The 24,745-nt window shown below is 39.6% G+C and overlaps 1 protein-coding gene across 1 annotated transcript in view; it reads right to left on the bottom strand.

Annotated features, from left to right (window-relative positions):
- Positions 1–1,595: 1,595 nt before the first annotated feature.
- Positions 1,596–24,745, bottom strand: part of cwc27 (CWC27 spliceosome associated cyclophilin) — a 31,093-nt gene continuing 7,943 nt past the window's right edge. Inside the window, exons 11-14 of the mRNA XM_084935858.1 lie at positions 15,203–15,306; positions 8,422–8,531; positions 8,215–8,318; positions 1,596–2,093 (exon numbers count right to left, since the gene is read on the bottom strand). Of these exons, the coding sequence (XP_084791984.1) occupies positions 1,931–2,093; positions 8,215–8,318; positions 8,422–8,531; positions 15,203–15,306 (481 nt within the window). The 3' untranslated portion in view covers positions 1,596–1,930. The remainder of the gene's footprint in view (positions 2,094–8,214; positions 8,319–8,421; positions 8,532–15,202; positions 15,307–24,745) is intronic.

The following is a 24,745-nucleotide window of genomic DNA, read 5'->3' as shown; positions in this document are numbered from 1 at the left end:
CTGTCTCTGGTTTTTACCCCAGCATTAAAAAGTTGTTTTTCTATTTAATATTTTGTGAAGTACGCAATCATAGCAGAAAGTTCACTGAGAAAATCAATACTTCTCGTAACTGTTCATTAAATGTGTAATGGTGTTTTTACACCTGCTCTGTGGACTGTGCCAGACTAGTGGCACAGTGTTTCCAGTTCCAGCTAAGCTGAGCCACTAACAGCTGTAGATTCATATTTGTCTTATGGAAAAGGGTGGTATCAATTGTCCATTCTAGGGTCTGTGTCCACAGCCAGCCATTTTTTAACTGAAATCCCCCATGACCTCAGTTTTAGAGGGCTTCTCTCAAGCGCTGTAATCATTGCTAGGCTACTTCTTCAGTGTTAAGTTGCAATTTACTGGCTCCTCAGTGACAACTACAATCAGTTTCTTCTTTGCAACTGTTGAGAGCTGATATTCTAAGACCCACCCCTTCTTGATTTTGATTGGTAAGTGAGAGCACTTTGGTGCTCTAGTTGTAAGCAAAGAAGCTCCTCCCACCTGCTGTTCCTTCTACCTGCTCCTTGCCAACCTTCTGTTAGCAAAGGCTGCCAAGAAAGCTGGCTTAAAGACAGGGGGAAAGGGAGCTAAAATGTTTTTTTTCTCCAGACAGAGGATGAGCTAAGGGACTGCACCAATGCCCAGTATAAAATAGATGAATTTTATTTGAACTCAGATTCATGCAAACATACTTAAAACATTTGGAAATCTGCATATTAGGATACCTGTGAAATGTTACTCCCTGTTGCTTGGGTTTGAATCATTCTTTCATTCATTTTTCATATCCAAAGACCCACAGAATGTGGTACTTTCTGCTGTTTTAACTGGCTATAACCACAAAGCAGTATTCCAGTGGTAAAGACCCATAATATATAGCTGATTTGGAGCATGTGCATTCGTTGATCAGCCTCAACATTAAATCCAGAGCCAGGCTGACTGGCTGACGGATTTGATATGTACCGCTCACCTAAACATTGATGCTGACCATCAAACACCTTCCCTGACTGCACAAGTGTTCCCCAGAAGTGATAATGGGTCCAGACACCACAAAAACTATCTAGGAAAGGCTTGAGTAACATGACAAAGACCATCACCGTCAAGCCAAAAGAAGCCACACTTGCCTGTCAACATCCTTGTGCCAGAAACCACAGGACACTCAGCTTTTCTGTATCCATACCCTGACCTAAATGATATTAGGCAAGCATTTTTTGTGCAAGTATTGTTGTGGTCTATATGCCTGACTTGTCCCAGACTGGCTGAAAGCTAAGTGAATAGTAGAGTGTCCACACAAGAGATTTACTTGCATATTTGTTCAAACTAAATCTGAAGAAACACTTGAATGTGGAAGTCAGCCATAGCACCAGTGCAAGCAGAGGATGGATGAGCTGTCCAAACACGAATAGTTGATGCCAGATGGAAAGAAGAGAGTGGGCACATACACCAGGTTTTATAGCCCTTCCATGTAAGCAAGAAAGGCCTCACAAACTGCATTAGAGTATCAATTCATCCTGAAAAATGGCTCCTTAGTGATACATTTGTATAAAATCAAACAGAACAGAGTCATTACAGGCTGTTTATGATTGGTATTTATTTTTCTAACAAAGGCTCACATTTAACTGTAAACAGAAAATACAAAGTCATATAAATGAACATTACATGTAAGGTTCACTATTTTTTTCCTCCTGATGAGTAACTGTTCAGGTGAAGCTGTGAAGAAGCCGTTTCCTCACAGAAAATGGGGACATCATGTTTTCGGCTCAGCATCTTCATTTGTAATGTTCGCACCAGGAAATGGTTCAACAAAGCCGGGTTTGAAGCAATGAAAAGGTAGACTGCCAGGATGCTGTACGGCCAGTTTTGGTTTTAGTCACATGGCTTCGGCACGACCTATGACCTTGTGACCTCACCTCTTGGCCTTCTTTTCTTTCAGGATCTTCTTGCTCTCCTCTCTCCTGCGTTTGTTAACGGGGTTGCGTGGGTCATAGATCTCAAAGGTGTCCTCATCCTGCATGTTGGCATCCTTGACTTTTCTGCTTTGCTCATCAAACTGCAGAACATGGGCCATCCTAAATCAGACAAAGAGAGGTGGAGAGAGTTCAAAGAACAGCAGGACAGGATCCACTAAATCACTGCTCTGTGGAACCGTTACCCAGAGGCCAGTTTCTCCTTTGCTTTGAGAAGTTTCATAACAACAAACCCAATAATTAGTTGAAGCAGGGGAAAATAACAGTCCTTCGGGCAAGATACTGAACCTTTAGTTGCACTCCAATGTGATCATTGGAGTGTGAAAACGTGTGAATGTTAAATAGAAAGCATTTAGGCATAGAAAATAGTGCTTGTATGAATGTGTTTGAATGGGTGAATGAGCTTTGAGTAGAATAGAAAAGCCTATAAAACATCACCATTGGGGAAAACAAAAGAGGGTGGCAGGAACAAGTCTGTAGACCTACACAAGACTGGAATGGATTACAAGATCAAGAAGCTGGTTGAAAAGGTGCAAACTGTTGACCATCAATCGTCCTTTGGTCAGATGAAACCAAAATCGAGCTCTCTGGCAGATAATTACACACTAATCAACGTATATTTTGAAACTACAACATTATTTTATCTATTTAATGATCTGAAAAGATTACTTAATGAACCTTTAAACCCAGTTGAAATGTTAAATCAAGACTAAGAGTCTAATTTGTCAATATAATAGTGTTCTTTAAACAGTAGCTAAAATGACTTAAATAGATGCTCTAAAATCACCAGTGTTTTTGACATTAAGCCTATAGTATTGTGTTTATTTACCAAGTGTGGCTTACCCTCACTGTGGCTTTCTAAAAAAAAACAGATAAAAGAAGGAGGGCATTTCCCAACAAAAAAAATACCAAGGTGAAGTCCAAGGGGGCTTAAACCTAGTGACTCTGGTGGTCTTTGCTACAGTTTTTCCACAGAGCCACACATTAGCACTTTAACACAAAGAACTGACATAATAATCATGGTTAACTTGCATTCACATTCTTCTTAGCCTCATTTCCTGAGCTGAGAAGTAATTTTCCCAGCTTCAAGTCTTTTTTTTCAAAATGTAAAAAAGGCAAAAAATGTAATCACTCTACATTTTTATCTTAATCAGTAATGGTTCCAGTTAGTTTTGCAGCATAGCTGCAATGGCAGTGAATGGCACAGTTCCCTCGCAGCAAGGTTTGCATTTTTAACCTGCTGGTAAGCAGAGATGGGCAGTAACTAGGGTTGCCAACTCCCTGAAAAATAAATAAGGGACACCTCGTGGCCAGGGCCGGGCAACCCAGTTGTCTTCACCCTTCCCAGTGTGGTAGCTCTTTTTTTTGTGTGAAGTTATTTTTTAACCATTTGACTTGAATTTGATTTAAGCAGATGCATATTCTTTGTGATATGACCATATGGGAAACAAATGATCATTTAGCCATTTATTTTTAGCTCAAAATGACAACATTAACACAGTAAAACAGGTCTCTTTCTTAAACAGAAGCCTGTCATGCTTAACTTTTGAGAATATAAGTAAATCTTTCTTTAAAAGAACTCTGTCCTGCTTAACTTAAAATTATATAAATTAATAGAAAACAATAGAACAAAAAATATTCTTGTAACAGTGCACATATAGTGCATTTAGTACAATTGGCTTCAGTTGAGGTATTATTTCAGCTTTTCTAATGCTAATCAGCTGCTCCTGTTTGTAAACCCACTTGTTCCCATGATTACGCATCATAACTCATCATCATTATTAATCTATGTATTACTTTTATGTATTAGTGATCTATTTGTTGTAATCATCTATCCTTGCAGTTGTTTATTACACAAAATAAATTATATTATCACACTTCTGGCCACATAGCGCTGATATTCACTGCACATGCCCATATTAACCTTAACCAGAGGGTTTAAAAAAAACAAACCAATGTTTACATACCATATCTGCTTCTGCCGTGGCCTGGTGGACAAAAAATTGGTTAAGGTTCCCCGAGCTTTCACGCCCCTCATGTTCTTCATGTGCCCACCATTAGAAGCATGCCTATGGAAAAAGTGCGCCGGCACACAGTGCAGTGCGCTTTATAGGTGTTATCGTGCATTTTCCCAGCCAGGTGTTTTCCTTTTCCCATTCCTCCCTGTACTTTTGCAGCCTTTTTTTTCTTTCTCTGAGCGAACAAACATTGCTGGTCTAATGCCGGGCTTACACTGTGCGATTTTTGGCCCATTTTGAGCCGATTTTTGAGTCGTGCGACCGTGCACTCAGGTCGCATCAGAGTATAGTGTGAGACCCTGCATCGTGACCTACCAACTTCTAACCCCTGTGAGTCAATCGTGCAGTTTGAGCAGGAGCTGAATAACGTGACTGAAAAAAAATCGCACAGTGTTTGCCCAGCTTTAGGTGTACTGTCGTCCGAGACTTGCACCGCAGTGCCAGCGTTCGTTTCCCTGTTGGCCATGCTTGTTGTTGTGGTCATCTGTTGTCTTCCGGTATTTTCTCCGTAAGCGACCTTTCCTCGACCAATGAGATGAGCGGTAATCTGAATTGTCATACTCGAATTGTCATAAGTGTGCTGTCAGCTCATTGGTCACAAAGCAGGAGAGGGGCTGGGAATTATGTTTTCAAACAAAGCGTTAATTCCATAAACATTTATAGACTACTTTTGATTCTCACTGTATTACGGGACAAAGTGCGTCCCTTATTAGCTCAATACGGGACGTGTACTTTTGTTTCTAAATACGGGACGATTCCGTTTTTTAAGGGACGGTTGGCAACCCTAGCAGTAACGCGTTACTTGTAACGCGTTACTTGTAACGCGTTACTGTAATCCGATTACTTTTTTCAAGTAACGAGTAAAGTAAGGGATTACTATTGCAAAAACGGTAATTAGATTACCTTTACTTTCCCGTAGGAACGCTGCGTTACTGCGTTACTAAAACCGTGATTTTTTTGCGAGAATGTCTCATGACAGTGACGTAGGCAAGTGCGACGGTCGTGACAACATCTGTGTGCAGATCAACAGTGGATCATATATCGAGTACGGGAGAGAGTATGAGCGTGCAGCGTTTAAAGTGTGGAAGTACTGACCTTACTTTAAGTTTGATTCCATAAAAAGTGACAAAAACATTAGCGTCCATTAGCATTGTGCGTGGGAAGAAAACATCTTTTTACAGCGAAAAAAACCCCTAAACTTCCAAGCAAGCTCCAGTGCGCTACCACGTAATGGGAAATTCACAGAGAAACTGCCGTATCCTTCCACTGACCGCTGCGGCACACCTGCACCAGGGTAAACCTCCGCCTACCCAACTCCTGCTTTACAGGTGAAAATAGAGCAAAAGGACCGCTAGTCTTTGATTTTATTTATTTTCTGCTGTGTTTTACTTGCATCTATTTGAAAGACTGAGTGTAAACACACAAAAAAAATATTTTATGTGCTGGAATGTGCAGAAAATAGGTTTAAATATTAAACAAATTTCTTCCAGTCAGAGAATGTTGCATATAATAAAATTTTTGCTTGTGTACCAACATTACATGGTGGAACAATTGTGGGGCCCAAATTCTATTTACAATCAGCTCATGCTATGCTTGTTGTATGAAACCAGAGGACCAGATGGAAATGCAAACGTAGTTTTGTTCATACCTAAAATAAGAAAATCTTTCAAAGTTCACGATCAACAGATTGTTTCAGTGTGTTTCCACATGCCTGTATTAAAAAACAGAACTCCATGCTGTAAACTTAAACAATGGTTGTTCTAGACCATGACCTCTTCTACGTGTCTGTGCGGTTAGGGTGTTTTAGTATGTTGGTGCGATCTGGATTTTCTCCTGTGTTCATTTGAAATCGGCAGGAGTTGTGACAGCTCATCTAGAATGCCACGGTTAGACTCTGGCAGGCCCTGAGGACTCCTGCTGCATGAGCATGCCGCCTCTGATAATTTGTCTAGCAGTCTCTGTGATGACAGTCTGCCGGTCATACAGGCTCAGAGTCATCCAGCTCTGAAACATGATGTGGAAAGGCAGCGTTCGGGGCTTATCAAAACCGCTGTGCTGCCATAATGTGAGTCTACAGAAGCTTTTCCTCTATTTATTTGTCTTGCATTCTTTTTACTCAAGCAGGGGGTGGGATTTACTGAATATGGAGGAATGGTGAAAGCAATGGAGGGCTCTTTGCTTTGAGAGAGTGGGCTCTGAGGTTGTGTGTTAGCAAAGCAAAGAAGGAGTTGGGGGAGGAGGGGGCAGTAGAGGGAGAGTCAGAATTTGGAGACACAGACACAGATGGAATAGTTTACCTCCTCTGGCCCAGACTTGACTTCCAATGTCTGACCTGTTGTAACCCACATTCTGTTCGCAGTACTCCTAGAGTGGCACAGACTTCCCCACTGGTGTTTTTCTAGGACTGCTATGCTACTGCCCCGTCCCTCCCTTCTCACCATACCTGGCAGGGGCAACACCGTGAGGTGTCTACAGCCGGGAGAGGCTCCAAACGCCAGCCAAGGCTTCTCTCAAATTCATTAGGGCCCCCACATATGCACGCTGACACACAAACGCACACACAGACTGAACTTCAAGGGGGCTTCTTGAGACTAATAGGAACTACAGATTTTGTTATTCTAAATCTCTTGCACACAGACACTTTGCTCACGTTCAAACACATGGTATTCATTTCAAACCCTCACTCTGTGCAGTTAGACTTTGAGATCTTTGGTGAAAAACAGAATATGAGAGGAAAACACACAGTCAGGCCTGATTTCCTGATGGCCAATCTGGTGGCTGTGGCTTGAAATCCCAACGTGACACACATACACAAGCACACAACCTGAACTTTCACACACATTTATCAGAACTTGGAGTGAGCTTTAGATCTTATAGAGTTCAGATTCATCTGTACAAGGAAGGATTTTTTTCCATTGTCTCATGTTTGTTGCTCCTGATATTATGTTGTCTTTTAGCGATAGTCATCATATTATGAATTAAATAATAAAACAACTTTTTTCTAGTTAGCCTGTCATGCTTAAACTTCACTGTCCACAAAATGGTGTGTATGCCGGACTGCTTCTTGGGCTCTGGGAGGACTGATGTGCTCACGTACTGCTCAGAGTTTCTCCTATTATTGACTGCAGTGAACAGTGAATTTAAGTTATAGACCAATGATGTGGTACTTTTCTTGGGGAGTTATATAGAATCAGCATTAACTGTTAACAGTTAGACTAGTAAGTTTGTTCATGTATTAAAGTAGTCTAACCAGAGAAAACAAAAAACATGGACAAAGATTCCCTGTCAGAAAAATGAAGCCACTGCGGAAGTGCCTTAAAAACTGCATTCTGTCTTAAAGCCACCAGATGGCGATAGCTGGGGTTGCAAACAAACGTCCAGCCCGAGCCTTTTCCCTCCATAGAAAGCTATGGGGGTGGGCGGGGGGGTAGACAAGGCTTTCTTTGTTGACCTTTTTGCTCATACCATGTTTTGCTCATTGACTAACAACTTGTCAGTCACAAACCATCTGCTGATGAGTCAGTGGTTTTACACTCAGACCCACCTCTTCTTGTTACATCAGTTTTCTTGCAACCAAGATGTTGATGGCGGAAAACGGTAATCTCGAAACTTCAAAAATGGGAATCCAGACACCAGTGGGTGACATCATAGTGGTTATGTCTTTATTACTGTCTATGAGTATAACACTATAATCAGCAAGTTTTAACTAAAAAAAATAACCAAAAGCAACATTTAAATGAAAATTTAACCGTCTTCCATTTAATCTTTTAAATGTCTTCAAATTTTAAAGAACTAAATAGTCATTTTTAACATAATTGTGTCAGGCCAGGGTCCTTCTGTGTGGAGTTTGCATGTTCTCCCCGTGTTTGTGTGGGTTCTCTCCAGGTACTTCAGCTTCCTCCCACAGTCCAAAAACATGCAGTTAGTGGGGTTAGGTTAATTGGAAACACTAAATTGCCCAATGCGGGAGTAAATGTGAGTGCGAATGGTAGCCCTGTGACAGACTGGCGACCTGTCCAGGGTGTATCCTGCCTCTCACCCTAAGACAGGTGGGATAGGCTCATGATCATGCTTGACTTTGCTTTATTCAGTTGCATAAATTGAAATAAATGAACAATGTCTGGATTCTTTCCTAAAAGATGACCATGAAAGAAGAAAATGAAAATATCCGCTTATTTATCTCGAATAGTGTCAAGCTCACTGACCATCCTTTGTCATCATCCTCTGCCAGCTCCTCCACGTCCTCCTGTGGACCCTCAGTGATGGCCGATGACAGCTTGGACTTGAAGCTGTTGAGCAGGGCCAGCGTCTACCGTAAAGATCAGAAATCATTAAAACACACGTTAACAACTACAGAATTTACAGTCTATTTCAATTTCAGTAATTTAGTGCAACATATTGTGCCCTCTTGCCTGTTCTTCTCTGCTTGAGCCTTTTTTCAGTTTTCGGTTCTTGAGCCCTTCATATTTCTTTCTTCCCTCCAAGTACTCAGCCACAGCTTCACTGGTTGGCTTTTTCTCCACTTTAGAGAGTCAAAAGAGACAAAGTAGACAGCTGTTATAGCAGCAAAGCAAGAAATCAGACAAATCTTAACTAACAACTTGAGAAATCTCTGCATGTCCGTACTTCCAACTGTTCTTTACCTATCTCAACAACTGTTTATCCAAACCACTTCAAGCTTGCAGGCTGTGTTGCCAAGGAAATTAGTTAAGTGCATTGCCAAGTTTGAGCTTGTTTGGATGAGCGACTCTCTGGCCTGAGGGAGCCAGAATGAAAGCCGGCCAAGAAGTTTTAACTTTTACAAAATTACATTATTTGGATGGTCTAAAATTCAAACTGGTTCATGCAAAGATAACTGGAGAGGTTTTTAATAATAGTCTTTGGTTTCGTCTTTTTGACCACTTGTGAAACTGTACCTAAACTGAACAGAATTCAGGGATGTTTTACCAGATTTAAAATAAATGAATAAATATTTATTTTCAGATGTTCAGTTTTAAGTGTAATTAACTGCTACTTAACAAACGACAGGTAAAAAACCCCAAAACAAACAAACAAACAAAAAAAATAAACAGAACAAGAGCAGCAAGAAAACATAAAAGGAAAAGCCTTCACAGATGCTGCTGTACATGCTCCATGACCATGATTACCAGAAAACTGAAAAGATAGTCTGTCCACCTCAGACTGTCATGCTCTGTATGTATCCATGCTATTGCTCACCATCACAAAGAAGGAATAAAATAATCATCCCTCACTTTTTTCCTGATCAAAGATGACATACGTAACGAGCCTTAAGATTTAACCGAGTCAGTTAAATTTTAGCGCAGATTAGAGCAAGTGTGAACCATATTCAGCTGATTTGAGAGTAGTGAAGGTCACTTAACTGGTCCTACTGAAATATTATCAAGGAATTAAAAAAAATCTATTATTATTATTTTTAAATGATTATAGAAGGTGACAAATGTAAGGAAAGTAGTGGTTTGCACCATCTCCAAGTGTCTGAACCTGTTTGAAAGGACTGAACAGGAGTACATTTTAAAATTATTTTTTAAATTAAGCAGTTTATTTGAAGCTCAAAAGCTCTTTTTAAACTTGTGAATTCAAATAAGAAAAAGAGGCTCATTATTTTATTGTTTTATTATTAGCGTATCCTCCAGTTGATAATGAAAACTATAAACGTCGAAATGTCGAATAAATGTCAAAATACTGCACTGACTGTATTTAACAACCTTTGTTGACTACAAACAGAAACTGATACAACTGTTAGGCTACTTCAAAATATACTAGACTAAATTATAACGTATGTGGAACTTGACTTGCAGGAGTCGGAGATTCTTTAGCTAATCATCGCTGATCTCTAATGTGGAAATAAAGCTGCACTGAAAAGAAGAGGATTAATCATGTTGTTGATTCATTCTTTTTTGCTTTTTTCTGTTTCACATCACTGGCTGGACAAAATCCATGAAGTGAAAAAAAAACACTTAATAAAGCTTCTTAAATGTAAATATTTTTATTTTTCATAATCTTCTGAACACTGAAGCAGTTTTAGACTGCAAGTCAGTAAAAAAAAAAAACGGCACCAAAAATGGTATATAAAGATGCCACCCTGGATTTTTACTTCTTTATATGCTCTATGTTTTGTGTAATTTACAGACATAAAATATAAGTGAGAGCACAACCAACTGAACTAACTGACAATGAAGATATTCCTTAGTTTCATCTCTAATACAAATAAAAGGAAGGAAATTGGACTGTAGCCGCCTAGTGCAACAGATGTACTGTATGAGCTGTGTGTGTCACAAAGTACAGACAGAGAGGGTAAAATCACAGTATGCTGGGAATACTTTTCCACCAAACTGTCCTCTCTGCAGTATGTGTGAAAAATTCTCTCATCGTGAATAGAAGGAGAGACAATCAGTGTGCTGACATCGATGTCTCATGCAGTTAATGTGCTTCTGTAAATCTCAGAGTTCAGGCGTACAGTCTGTGAAGTCACAGAGTGGCAGACAGTGAGCACAGTCTGCTGGCTGTCTGAGCACTTTCTTTCCACAACAAAATGTGATGTCACACACAGACACAAGCCCCAGGTCACCGTCACCTCACTCGCCAAGCTGTGCCACTCCTGACTGGATGCTCTGACATATTCAGCTGCACTAAATAAATTATGCAACAGAGAAAACACATGAGGCCCCTGCTTGTCATTTAGGAGAGAGCTGCTATTTTATGAGTTCATGAGACAACATATTTCCCAAAATAGAAGAACTTAAGGCAGGCATATGAACCAGACCTTACTGAAAAGCTTGTTTAAATGACCCAAGCATGCACAACTAACTAGAGACTATACCAACTGAAACCCTTAAATATCCTCCTGAGAACCAGGCTGTTCATTTATGTCCTCTGTAATGGATATTTGTTTTTGGTCTATATCTTTTGACTTATTTCAGGTAACCTACTGAGTCCTAAAGTACTAAATAGAGGAGATTTCCATTGATATCGCATGTGTTTGGGTGGCCTCTTTTAGCTGTAAAAGAAGAAAGAAATCACAAAAAAGTGCAATGGGGAGATTCCTTTTTCCTTGGTTCTCAGGAGGATATGATTAAAAAAAATAGAATAACAAACTGGACAGGTCATGTTTCATGTAAGTCATTGGTCAATCTTGGTTTGAATAAAAGACAAATACAAAATGTGTTATAACTACAAAAAAAAGAAAAAAAAACTATTTGTGTGTCTTTAAACAATAATTCATTATGCACTTTGAGAAAATTAGAAGGAGTTGCTCCAAACCAAATGTCAAGACATCGCCCTCCCTGGGCCTGGGTCTGCCGGAGGTTTTATCTTGTTAAAAGGGAGTTTTTCCTTCCCACTGTCGCCATCTGCTCAAAGGGAGTTGTCTGATGTTTCTCTCTTTACTTTACAATATAAAGCACCTTGAGGTAACTGTTGTTGTGATTTGGTGCTATACAAACAAAAACTGAACTGAATAATGTAACTTGCTTCGTGGTACAGTATAAGAAGTGAGTGCTTCAGTTTTGGTGAGTGAAATTCTGGTGGATCCTTTGCAAATAACTCCAAATAAGAAATCACTGAATTTCCAAACCAAATGCACACAGATCACAAAAAAAGGGGGGAAAAAAATCAAAGTATAACACTTTCCCCCACTTGACTGGTGTCATTACTGAAGTCTGTTGTGCTGCTTAGAGGGGCAGCCCTTTTTCTGACTTGATTTATGACACAAACACGTGATCTTCCTCCATCTCTTGCCCAGTCACCTCTGCTGCAACCTATGACATGCCGGATGCTGACTGATGATGCCCTGAGGTCATGCGCGAAGAACACACATCCCTTATCCAGCTGTTGTCACTGACTATCCCTGAGTTTGATGACATTTTAAATTATATTCCTCCCCTTTCCTGTCACCTGGGATCTAGAGAGCTACAAATCAAGCTGCTGTTATAGCAACCGAGGTGTGTTGTGGACGACAAACGCCCCTTTCACAGGATCAAGTTTTCCCCATTCTCTGTTAAACAATCAGGAGTTTTTAACAAAGTCAAAGTGGCACAATAAAAAGTAATAAATAAAGGTAGTTAAACTGAGTAAACTGTGTAAACTTAAAAGCTGCTCTGCTGATTGTTTAAAAAGAAACACAAAACAACCTCTCTGAAATGAATTTTTAGATGGCTTTGTGTTGCTGTTGTATAGATGCATGACACATGCCTTCCTAAAGTAACCACAATTCAGTGATATACTGCCTTTTGTAATTCATAAACAAAATAAGCAAGACATTACGAAAACTAAAGGGACTCCATCATGGAGCATCCATGCAAAAAGTGATGTGCTTGTGATTTACTTGCATCACTTTGTAGCTGATGATTGGTAACTAGTGGACATCCCAGGCTCCTGTTGCCTAGTTAAGCCTCTAATTTATACTACTCTATCATATGTCCCCTACTGGCAGGTTTCAGAGTCGTTGGCAATTCAGATTCAATTCCCTGACTTGCATTGCTCTGTACCTGCTGGTTGCTAGCGAACATTTTTGTCTCGAGTTGCCTAGGTAACCCTGTAATTGGCAGTAGGTTCAATTGCTTGCCTCAAAGCAGAGAAATTTTTAAGTGGCAACATAATGTTTCTAGTGGTTATGTTGCCCGTTGTCACTGAATGTTATCAGTTTTCTGTGTCCTCTGGTCACCATGTTGTACTTGTACTTGCTTCCTGGGTGTCATTGAGATGACATAATTTGATCGCATGCTATCAAATTAGGAAAATATCTGACTGAAAAAAAACAAGGCAATAAGTTATCTTATTTTATCTGAGCAGTGCTTTTGGGGGTTTAAAGTGGATGAAAATACCAAAGATGTGTTTTGTAAAAACAATCAAGCTGGTCTAAGACTCCCAGTTGATCTGCTGAGCAGTTAAAATAATAATTCCAATCACAGTATTTGGCATTTCATATAGCATTCAATTGATACATGTCCTAAAAATGAACAACATGACTGACAAGGCACCAGTGTAATACAACGCCAGGAATACACACGCAGACCTGTATAATATCTAAGTGGGATAAAGTATGCTGCCACATCATTTTAGAGGGTTTTGAATGGACAGTAGTTTCAGAATGCCTCTCTTATTTTTGGCTCTGGTACCCAGTGGTCATGCCAAGAAAGAGAAATCCAGACTGCAGGAACATGCTATAATTTCTGTGAAAGCTGAAGAGAAAACTGAAGTGATGATTGTGATGAACTAAACTGTGTGTTAAAGGTGAATTCTGAAGAGACGGTTTGCATTTCAGGCCAATCAAGTTTAATGCCAGGCACAGCGGTGAGTGAGGATAAGGAATGGACACAGAATGACATCAGGCAGGCATGCAGATCAAGAATCATATACACACTGATGGTATATTACAGGCTGAAGAATATGCATTTAAGAATATTTTAGTGCAGGCACAATAAATTACTATTATTATTATTATTTTTTGTTTTTTTTTTACATTTATTTTATGTTATTTCAAGTATTCAATTACTTGCAGTAGAATAATCTTTGATAATCTTAACTGCCTTGTAAGTGATAGTAAACTGATCATCTCTAGGACTTTCCACTGTCAGCTGTGGAAAATGGGAATTTGGAGATGCCATCATGACTTTCCTGTTTTGCCATATCTCAGATGACATAATTTACCAAGAACATATCTAGTGGATTATATGACAACCCCCCCGATGATTTGTTACAGATGCAAAATAATTCAAACAAGCATCATGTGTTCACTGAGTCAGCACTGACCAATTAAAGAGACATGTGAGCGAATGGCACCAGACGCTGACCTTCACAAAGTGGTCAAAGCAGAATCAGGAGAAAAATTTTAGCTTAAAGGGATGGCATTGTCTCTGTGTGTGTGTGCGTGCGTAGCCCTTATTGCTGCACAGCTTCTCCAGTGAGATGAGATAAAACAAAAACCTCACCACAGTGCTCGTCTGTGGCTGAGTGGAGTTACAAGATTTACTGCATTTAAGCAGACATCCGTCTCCCCTGCAGCGGCCATTGGCCCGTGACATCTATCCATTCCATTTAATGGAATTAACTTTTGTTTCCAACACAAAAATGTAACGAGGAACTCTTTAAAAGAAACCCCTGCCTCTGGCTAAGCTGACAGGAAAGAACAAAACAAAGGCCCCTGGCTGAATTTAAATACCTTGTAAGATAATAGAGGAGCTTAGGCTACTCGCCATTAGGTAGAACAATGCAAGGCTGCTACTGTCTCAACACCTGAATTAATAAGTGGATTTTTTTTAGAGACTACGTCTTCTTGAGTGTTAGAATAGAGATAAAATTGAGAGCAACACAAATTTAGAGAGAGCAAAATAATTGTAGTTAATGATAGTATTGGAGTACAACATAGTGACTGCATCTTGTCCTCTTTAATCTAAAATCTTGCCGCCAATTGGCAGCAAATAAACATTAGGGTCTGTGTGTCTACTTAAAAGCATGACTCCATCAGTGTTTGTGGAGACAAAAACAATGTTTGAGCAACAAGAGCTCTTCGTGGACTTTTGTAAATTTTGGCTGGTGGTAATCCCACACTTAGGCTGCTCCCTGCAGACACCCCCTGTAAACCACTTTGTTTTGTGGCACAACAACACACACAACCTCAGGCTAACCTCTGTGTCTGAGTGGTTTTTGTAATTCTCAAAAATGCGTTTCAGCGTCAGCAAAAATCCAGTGATTGACGGCATTATGACAGACTGGAGTGTGGTGAAGACCAGAGGAGATTTGGGGGCAGATTTGTACAGAATTTAGTTGGGCCAAAGCTGCAAACTAACAAACACATTGGGTTTGATGTGCAACCATGGCGGCCACTCAACAATTTTTACCCATGCAATTTTCAGAAAGCTTCAACACAAAAATGCAGGCCGTTTAGGTGGTGGGGGGGAAATAGACGTCTGCAACTAATTGACAAAATCAGAGGGTTGCCTGTCTCAGTGTCCATTAGCAGAGAATGTAGCACAGACCACCCTCCTAGAGACTTACTTCACACTTAGATCTACTTTTAAAGATCATTAAAAAAAACCCTAAACCTATAAATATATATTATATACATATAATATACACCCACTATATCATCTGCCACCAATAAATGTAAAATATAATGGGTTACACCAGGACACTTAAGAGTGCATGTAGGGGATTAAACATTTGCACACATACCCTCCTTGACTTCATCTTTTGCAGGTTTTGAACTTTCTTCTCTTCTTTGCTTTATGGCCTGCAGTTCTTTCTTCAACTGTCGCGCCTCTTTCCGTAATTCATCACTGTAAATGGAGAAATACAGTTTTGAGATCATAAACTCAACGTATACATCTGTTATAAAAGGAATACACTTGTTAACAGACAAGAAGAATCCCAGAGCGGCAGGCCCAAAGAAAAAAGTCATCCATTACAAACGAGAAGAGAATAGTTTGAACAGACATTTGGCTCCACTGGCTTCATCGCAAAACAAACACAAGGCATACATTTTTTTACGTTTTAAGAATATTAAACGTCTTTATAAACAAACAAGTTGCTACTTGTCATTATGGTGGGCACATATACGAAACACAGAATAAAGAAGGCACATGGAAAAGCTGGTGTTGATTCAGTAAACAGAAAACACTTTCCTCGAGAGTTTGTGCCCTTAGTTGCTTGTTTGAAGTCTTACTGAATACAACATGATGTTCACTTTTTAAACTATAGTTCCCATTTAGAGTCAAACAAGACGCTAGCCTGCAAACGACCAGTGTCCCCCGATTTCTCAGTCAAATCAGTTCTTCGCTCACCTGATCGCGTTTCAAAACATCCAAATGGTGACAGCCAAATCACTCAATTTGACACTTCAAACGGGACTTCACTAACCAGTGGATGATGTCACAGTGGGTATTACCCATCTTTTTATTGTGGTCAAGACCAAAGTGGAGAGAGGCGAGTCTGGAATTTGAACTTGGTCTCAAGTGAAGATCAAGAACTCAAAAATTAAATCCCAGGTTGATTTAGACACTTTCCAAGTCAAGTCACAGGTAATAACTAACAAGAACCATGCCAAAGCCAGTCAGTCTAAAGCCAAAATCATCTTCCTCTTTTTTCGACTGCTTCCTTTAGAGATCTGCTTGCATCTCACCCTATCACTTGCATCCTCCTCTGTCACACCAACCAGCTGCATGCCCTTCACTACATCCATGAACTTCCTTCAGGTCCCTCTCATTTCTTCCTGCCCGGCAGCTCCATCTTCAACATCCTATGTGTGTAATATATTCAGCCTCTCTCCTTGACACATGTTCTAAATGTCTCACTCTCTAACTTTGTCTCCAAACCGCTCAACCTGAGCTGCTCAAGAACCAAAGCTGTGTTTCAGACCATAAACTCATCCCTTTTGCGATATAAATGGAAAGTGATGAATCTCTGGGGTTGGTTTTTAAAACTGAGTTACAGTACTTTTTTTTTTTTGGCAATCTAAAGCTAAATTTGACTTCAACAAAATTTGTTAATGACGTCAGTATCATGTTCATATTTGTACAACATGCAGAACATGCACATATTTAATTTGCATATAAATCAGAGCACTACACAAGTTGTATGAAGTTAAATATGAATGTTTTTCGATACATAAAATACACAATGCTCTGAGTGGCAGAAGTAATAAAAAACTTTATACTTCCTCTGCTCAAGTGGCACTGCAATAACTATCCCAGGCACTCCTCTCCTGGCTAGCCACCCTTGTAAAACCTTTAACTGGATGACAGAGGCAGGCCAAGGCACATCCTCACTTCCTTAACTCCAAGGTGGTGTCCTTTTTGGCAGGCGGCCTAAAGCCCAGCTCATACGAGGCCAGAAATGCTGATTATTGTTCCCCATCATATGACTGAGACTTCTGCCAGTTACAGAGCAGATATGTTATGTTAAGAAATGATAATATTTTTGTACTGCCTGACAGCTCTGTTTTCATCCCATTCACTTGCAGAGCCACAAAGCACAGGTAAGCTGCACAGTCTGGGCCCCTGGCCTAGAAACATCTGAGGCATCTCCAGACCAAACAATGGCTGCTTTTGTTTCCTACATCTGCTTTTCTGGACAGACATTCATTTCTATCCTTTCTCTTTCCTTTTATGTGGAACTTTGATTCTTGTGTTTGTAGCTAGTGCTATATTTGTTTAATTCTCTGACATTGTCTGTGGCAAAGTACTGAGGCATCAAACTGAGTGATATTTTAACTGTAAGTGGCTCAGCAAATATTAACAGCTGTGTCTGACTTGATGTCATGTCTCTTCCTTGTTAGCTTTCCTGGTTCTTCTGAGGATACACATAAGGAATCAGTCAGACATACAGTTGTTAGTCCTCTGTTTTCCTGAAGAAAAAAAAATTGCTTCAGCTGAATCCAAACTAAGTTGCCAAGGGTAGAAACTGGTTGGCAGAATCTGCCTATGCGAGGAAGTTGCTTGCTCAGCTCAGTCTACAGAAGAATCAATAACAACAAACCTCTTTTCTAAGACATATTTTACATAAAGCATTGTAATGTGACACAGATGTGAAAACCCATAGGTGGGCAAAGAACGTAATAATTTGAAGACTCCAGCTGCTATTCACACTCCCACATGATGAATGGGTTTTTGTCTCTCTGGTGGTACTCTTTGATTAAAATGATAGCAGAAAACTCTCCATCCACGTTACTGCAGAATTACTGCAGTAGGTGGCCAGTTAACTATTTCGTTTTTTAAGGTGATGAAGGCAGCAACAAACCTTTTTAATACCAACTGTCAGATTTAACAAAGATTGTGCAAATGCAAGCTGAGCTCCAATAATTTAATATTGCACTTTCATTAAGATGTTTTAAAAAAGTCACACACACAACAAAAGAGGGTTTAACAGCCTTACTAGTAGTACGGGTCAAGTTTCAAAAACATGCTTCCCATTTATGCAATGTTCTAGCAATTTTTTGTACTTCTTGGTAACAATTTCAAAACTTGTCTGCTATCATCTGATACGATTTGGGTACAATGGCTAATACTTGGGAATAATATTGGTATCGAATGTAGCCAGGGACTAAGACTTTTGTTCCGTGTATTGACTATTTCACCGGTACTGTCTAACCATATTCAGTAAAGGCATGCAAGGATTGAAGGATACTGGTGCTAGGATTGCTAATGTTTATCAAGTTAAAAAATATTAGACCTTTTAATTGAAATTAGCTGCTAGGAATATATACTGCTGTGGACACTGAAACATCACAGGGTTGACCAGCTGAAGATTGAGGTTTTAGCCTCTTTAGCCAAACACTCAAAAAAGTGAATTTGGGTGGTTCTTACATTTAGAACAGTCTAAATTGTAATTTAATTAGTGCTGTCAGCGTTAATCTTGCTAAAATGACGTTAACGCCATAACTGCATTAACGCGGCAAATCTCCGTTAACAAGTTACCGCGGATCGCCCCGTGCGTGGGGCTGCACTGCGTCAACACGTTACCGCGGTTAGCTTGCCGCGTTAATGCAGTTATGGCGTTAACATCATTTTAGCGAGATTAACGTTGATGGCAATAAATTTGATCAAAATAATTTTATGTTTATATGGTGAATCATATAAGATCTTGTTGAAATGACATGATACAGTCTTGCAGGAGTGGTTAGTTGCCTGGACACGATACCACAAGATCACATGAGATTTCAAACCAAAAGAAAATCACTGAGGTTATAAGAGGCAGAAAAGCCTACACACACCCCGTGTATGCTATCATTATTGTATATCGACAAAAAATAATATATATAAAAAAAATCTATATCTTTCCTTGTTATTGTGTACTTGTTGTAAATAATCATTGACAGCTCGGTGGTGCGCTGCTTAGCACTGTTGCCTCACAAGAAGAAGGTCCTGAGTTCAAATCAACCATCTGGCCTGCATGGCTTGCATGGGTTCTCTCCGGATACTCTGACTTCCTCCCACAGTCCAAAGACATGCAGTTAGTGGGGTTAAGTTAAATGGTAATTCTAAATTACCCATAAGTGTCAATGTGACTTCAAATTGTTCTCTGTGTTAGCCCTGCGATAGACCGGCAAGTTTTATGTTATCCAGACTCTAATTTTTTTTAACATTTCAAAAAATAACTCTTTAAATGAACTTAATCATGGAAAGGATTTCAGCATTAATAAATGGCTTTCTATTAGCAGCAACTACTTTTGTTGGACTAATGTAATTTGCATGGGTTAAACTAAGTTGGACTCAACTGCATTAAATAAGTTGATTCATCATTAATAAATTATGGTCCAAGTTAATGTACTTCAGTTGGACCAACTTAAGTTGGAATGATAGAAATGCATAATGCTAAAATAAAGCAATTTAATCACGTGGAAATCCTTTCTATGATTTATTTAATACTTTTTTTTGAGTGCACATAGTCAACACAAATTTACCTGCCTCCAAAAAGTCACATAGGCTGCAGGCATGTTGCTTTTTACTAGTTATCGTAATTATTATTGTTGTTGTTATTTTACTAGTGGCAGTAGCCATCTTTCACAGCTCACTGAGCTCAGGTGACCATTCTAATAGTAAAGACTTGTTGGCAAAGGCTGTGCAGTACACTATATTATATTATCCTTATACAGAAGCTCCCCATTCATTTAATAGTGAGGAGATTCTGTAGTTTTGGCAGTACTGATGATCATACAGTTGGGATTTCCAAAAGCCCTTTAATCTAGTATCTCTTGTGGGTTTTATAGGAACATCATCCCTGACACTTCTCTGGCATTAATGGGCATTAATAGGAAGGATTTTGCAAGCCTATTTTTGAGTAAAGAACACACTGGACTACGTGATCATTTTTGGCCTGCCTTGACATGTTGCCATTAGGAAAACAGGAGATGAATCCAAGGCAACAGCTGAACAATCAGCCCCATAACCATGGTGCCAATAAAGAAAAAAGGGCAGAAAGGACAGGAAAAGCCCCACCAACACCTGTTAGGACACACCTCGGGGCTCAGCAAATTCCTCCCAAGACCCTCACATCATAACACAACAAACTACTCTGTTTCTACACTTGTTGCCCAGTCCGAATCACAATGTTTTGTCTAATGTATGTAAATGCATGTTTTAGTCACAGATTTTTTTTAGGCAGCCAGCAGTATCAATGTTAAGATGGACATTTATAACTCAGGTTCAGCAAAAAACAAGGAAAAAACCCCAAAAGAAAATAACACTTTAATAACACTTCATTCAGTGCAAGGTAAGAATAACTGAAGAAGAGAATAAAGGAGAGACAAAGCACAGGGTAGCTCCTTCTTGTCCCATTTCTGCAAGTCTACCCATCCCTTTACTCAATAAGGCAATCTATTTGCCAGCAGGAGAGACAAATTTAACAATCATTTTAAAAAACAAGGCCAATCGGAGAGGTACTCATCTGTTGTCATTTGTTGCCAGATAAACAGACCAAAACTGGCAGGACTAGATATATTATCAATCTTTTTTGTGACTCCCTACTAGCCCCTGCGGTCTGAGTGTACTTTGGGGCTGCCAGCTACTGTCACTCCTTCTGAAAATTCAAGAAATGTGAAAACCAGAGAGCTGTGGATGATTAACTTTTCATAAAGAAAGCATATGAAGTGATTGGCAGTAGACCAAGTACTCATGATTCCGAACCTTGCATTTAATACTCCAGTGTCTGGCAGGAGTCTGAGGCTGACACAGGAATTTGACAACCTTAAAAATAGTAAAGTGATGACTGTATGGTTCATCAAAAATTCAATAGTTTTTCCAAAATAGACAAGCACGCTGTGCTGTCCTTTTTTGGATTTCTTTGTATTCTCATCTTGCCTTCAAATGGCTTTCACGAAATGTAAATACTGACAGAAATCAAACAGTTTTCACTTAAAATGTGGCCACAACGTGATTAAGATGGGTCAAAAGTATGTCTAAAAGTAAAACTTAACACCTCAGAGTTGTTTAGAGTAAGTACACCACAAGGGTGGCAGCAGCAGCTTCTCTTTGCTACGTTGGATTAAATCCAGTCTAATGACTGAGCAAGTGATGTGGATGAATGTGCTAGAATAACAAGGTGGCTGGGTGAACTCCCCTCGGGGGGCACTCCATGGCTTGGTCAAAAGCCAAGGAGAACTGTGAGCTGGAGTTGAAGAATCTAACCTCAACACAGGAATTTGCAGGACTTTGCAAAGTGATCTAGGTCAATGCAGTGGACCAAGGTTCCTTTTTAGAGCGCTTCACCTGCCTAATTTCTGAAACGATGCTTTAGCCTTCATCTAATCAGTTATGCTGGAAGTAACTCATTAATGTCATAGAGTATTAACTGTATGAATTATACTTAGTTTCACATTTTCTACTTCACTTAAATATTTTGCCTTTATGAGAGAATAAGACATAAATGTGCACAGTATCAGATGATGATGTTGATTACAGTCCAAGCCTCACTTTTGCTTTTTATTCACTTTGAATTATATAAAACAAAGAAACAAAAAAACCCCTCAAAACTTCACACATCTTAGATATGCATTGCTGTATGGAACTGTTTCCAGCAAGCAAGTGCCCCATATGGTGCAGACATGCTACAGTGGTCCAGAGATGTGTAAACCTGGCAGTTCCAAAACATACACAACTCTGCTGCCAAGAACTGGATTATCTCAAGCAGGTTTCTGTACAAATGCAGCGCTGAATGCTTTCATGATCTCTGCAACCTTTCCCTGAGAATGCACTGGGTTATGACCAATGACAAGAGACAAGTGCAGCCAATTAATACACAGTGACATACTGTCTGCAGCTTGGTTGGGATAATTAGTGTCTGATGTCTCATTTAAGGTAAACTGTCCACAAGGCTAAGGGAATGCTTTCTTAAGGTGTTTTAAATACTGAAAAGATGTTTGAAATGTGGAAAGAGAAACAGACCCAACGTGGCAGAAGACCAACAGATGAAGAATAGAACTACAGGGGCCGGTCAATTCATTAGTTAGTCAATCAACGGAAAGCGAGTCAGCAACTCGTTTGAAAAATGATTAATCTTTATAGTCGTTTTTTAACTAAAACCTTCTCCAACATGAAGATTTGGTTTTCCTCTGTTTTATATTAACGTAAACTGACTCTCCCACAAACATTTACTCTCAGGTTTTGGAAAATTGTGGTAACATTTTATAGACTAAACAACTCAACGAATTAAGAAGACATTCACAAGATTAAAACACACACAGCTTTTGATTAGAGCACGTGGCAGAGTGCCAGAGGGAACATAGATTTTTCTTTTCTCTCGAGGAGTTTGACACTATGATAACTTGAAATTATATATTATATACAAATTCACTGGTTCCATGTCCTCAGATGAGAATATCTCCTGGTTTTCTTTTATGATGTTAAAATTTCTTTGGGCTGGGAATGTTTGAAAGGAACATTAAACATTAATTTACAGCCAATATAATATACTGATATTGGCATACTCTTATACTGGCTGTAAAACTTTCTTTTTGTAATATAGTACAACACTCAAAAAAGATGCTTGGTTAGCTTCAGAAATAGTGTCATTAAACAGAATGTCCTACAGAATGGCTTCAACTTCTTTGTTTAAAACACACTTAGTATTGTCTGCAGCACATGTAGGAGAGTTGCATCACAGAGGAGCAGACAGTAATGCAAAGTCAAGCTAAAGTTAATGAACAATGACCCGCATAGCTTTTCATAAACATATGGGAAAAGCAGAGTATATATATTAAACAAAAACAGTCAATGTGCTGATGAATACATTTTTTACTACCCTAAAACTGCTGCTGGCATTGGGCCCCAAAATCCAGTATTCTTACACTCTAAAGAAGAAAATCTACATCATAATCAATATTGAAAAGTCACTGTAAATCAGATACTGGATGCTTTATTTTCCTACATTTATTCACACCTAAATACATTTCTATGTATCATGTGTATACACCTACACTAAAAATACACACAAGTCCCTACCAAATGTAATTTTAATTAGAATATTCTACAGATGACATGAAAATGAAAATCTGGAAGACACACTGAATTAAAAAAAAAAAAGTCATTCCATCTGTATTATTAGGTCACCAAATACACATAAGTGATAACAAGTGGAATAAATAACAGGATGTGCTGTTCTGTCATTATCTTCAGTCTGCTGTAACTAAAAAGCCATTACCAGAAACAGCAGAGGGAGCCAGGCCATGCTGGCAGAAGCAGCTCACCCTGTGTCCCACAGCCATATGGAAGCGTTTTGCTTCCCCAGTCATGCCCCGTCGGGTTTAACAAAAGTGGCGACTACCACATACACTGCTTTTGGGACTTCATTCTGTAGTGTCTTTTATAAAGCACCCCCCACCCTCCCACTCAAGACAAAGAGGCCCACTTGAAAGAGCAAAGGCACTTGATCAATAGTAACATAAAGGGAGTGTCAAACTGTAAGTGTAAAGGCTTAAAGAGAGGTACCCACAACATCGACTACACAACAAGTTGAAGCAAACTCTGGGAGAAATGAATGTGTTTTGATCAATTGTGTCCTTAGTTTTAAAGTTGTATTCACAGGTAAACTATTATTTGGAAACTGAATACTGAATATGAACAAGTCCAAGCATTTTGCAATGACGGAATATTGCAGTGGAATATCATCTGGCTCCTGGAAAGCAACTTAAGACAGTTTTTACATCAAGTCAAAACTATTTTGGATTCATGCACGCTCCTAATTTCATGGTTTTCTCAGCAATAGGGGGAGCTTTGTAAAATTTACTCCGTAAGTCACTACAAACCTGTATATCTCTCTCTCACATACTCACACTCACACACATAGCAACTACAAAGGAATTAAATGAAAGACCAAATAGCAGAAGTCATGCAGCAGTGAAGGCCATCAGACAGAATGGAGATTAGTGACTGCTGTTAACATCCTGCCTCCTTTTTCCCAGGTGACTAGATAGCAGTTGGTGTTCTTCCTTGCGGACAAAGTAGCTGAAAGCCCAAAGCAAAGCAACGGTGGGAGAGCAAGCTCACCCTGCAACAATGCCCCCTTTGTCCTGTACTAACACTGTACCTACCAGCCTGCTCTTTGATTCCCTGCCAAGACAAACCACTGTGTTGGGTTACAGTTCTTGTAGCAAAACAATCTGCGCTTGTGTTTAATATACTGCAGTCTGCCTGCATTGGGCTGGCTGTCAGTCAGGGCACGCACACACGCACACACACACACACACACACACACATCTGACTGGGGGCCCGATCTTTATCCTATTAGCACTAATGAGAGAGGGGTATGTTGATTATGTGTGCTGAGAGCTACCTGTGAAGAGGATATTGTGGAGAGATAACTGTTAAATAACTCTCTCCATTCTCCACAGGTCATTTTCATCCAAATATTATCACACACACCATCACTCTCACCTCCATTGCGCTCATACGGCTGGCTTGGACAGACGTGCTGTTTACTGCTAAGTAAGCAATTTGTGTTGAATGCCAATTTTCCTGCTTCAAAGAGCAGAGTCCTGATGTTGGTCCAGTGAGAAACAACTGAGATGTGCGAGCTTTGGTGTGTGTGCGTGCGTGCATGTGTTTGTCAGAATGTATCAAAGTAAGTGGGTGTGTACTGACAGAGCTGGAGGTAATGTAAAAAAAACAGGTTAGACTCCACTTCATTGGGTGAGAACTAAATAGATAATATTGGGGAAAAAGTAGGAGAACTGGAGATAAGGACTTCTAGTAGACAATTTTTCTTGAAAAGCCACTGCGAGTTTAG

The sequence above is a fragment of the Perissodus microlepis genome, chromosome 7 (genome assembly GCF_051167445.1).
Source record: "Perissodus microlepis isolate ML-2025 ecotype Zambia chromosome 7, ASM5116744v1, whole genome shotgun sequence".
Taxonomy (NCBI): Eukaryota; Metazoa; Chordata; class Actinopteri; order Cichliformes; family Cichlidae; genus Perissodus; species Perissodus microlepis.
The sequence above is the reverse complement of the archived record's forward strand: the minus strand, read 5'-3'. Positions and strand labels throughout refer to the sequence as shown.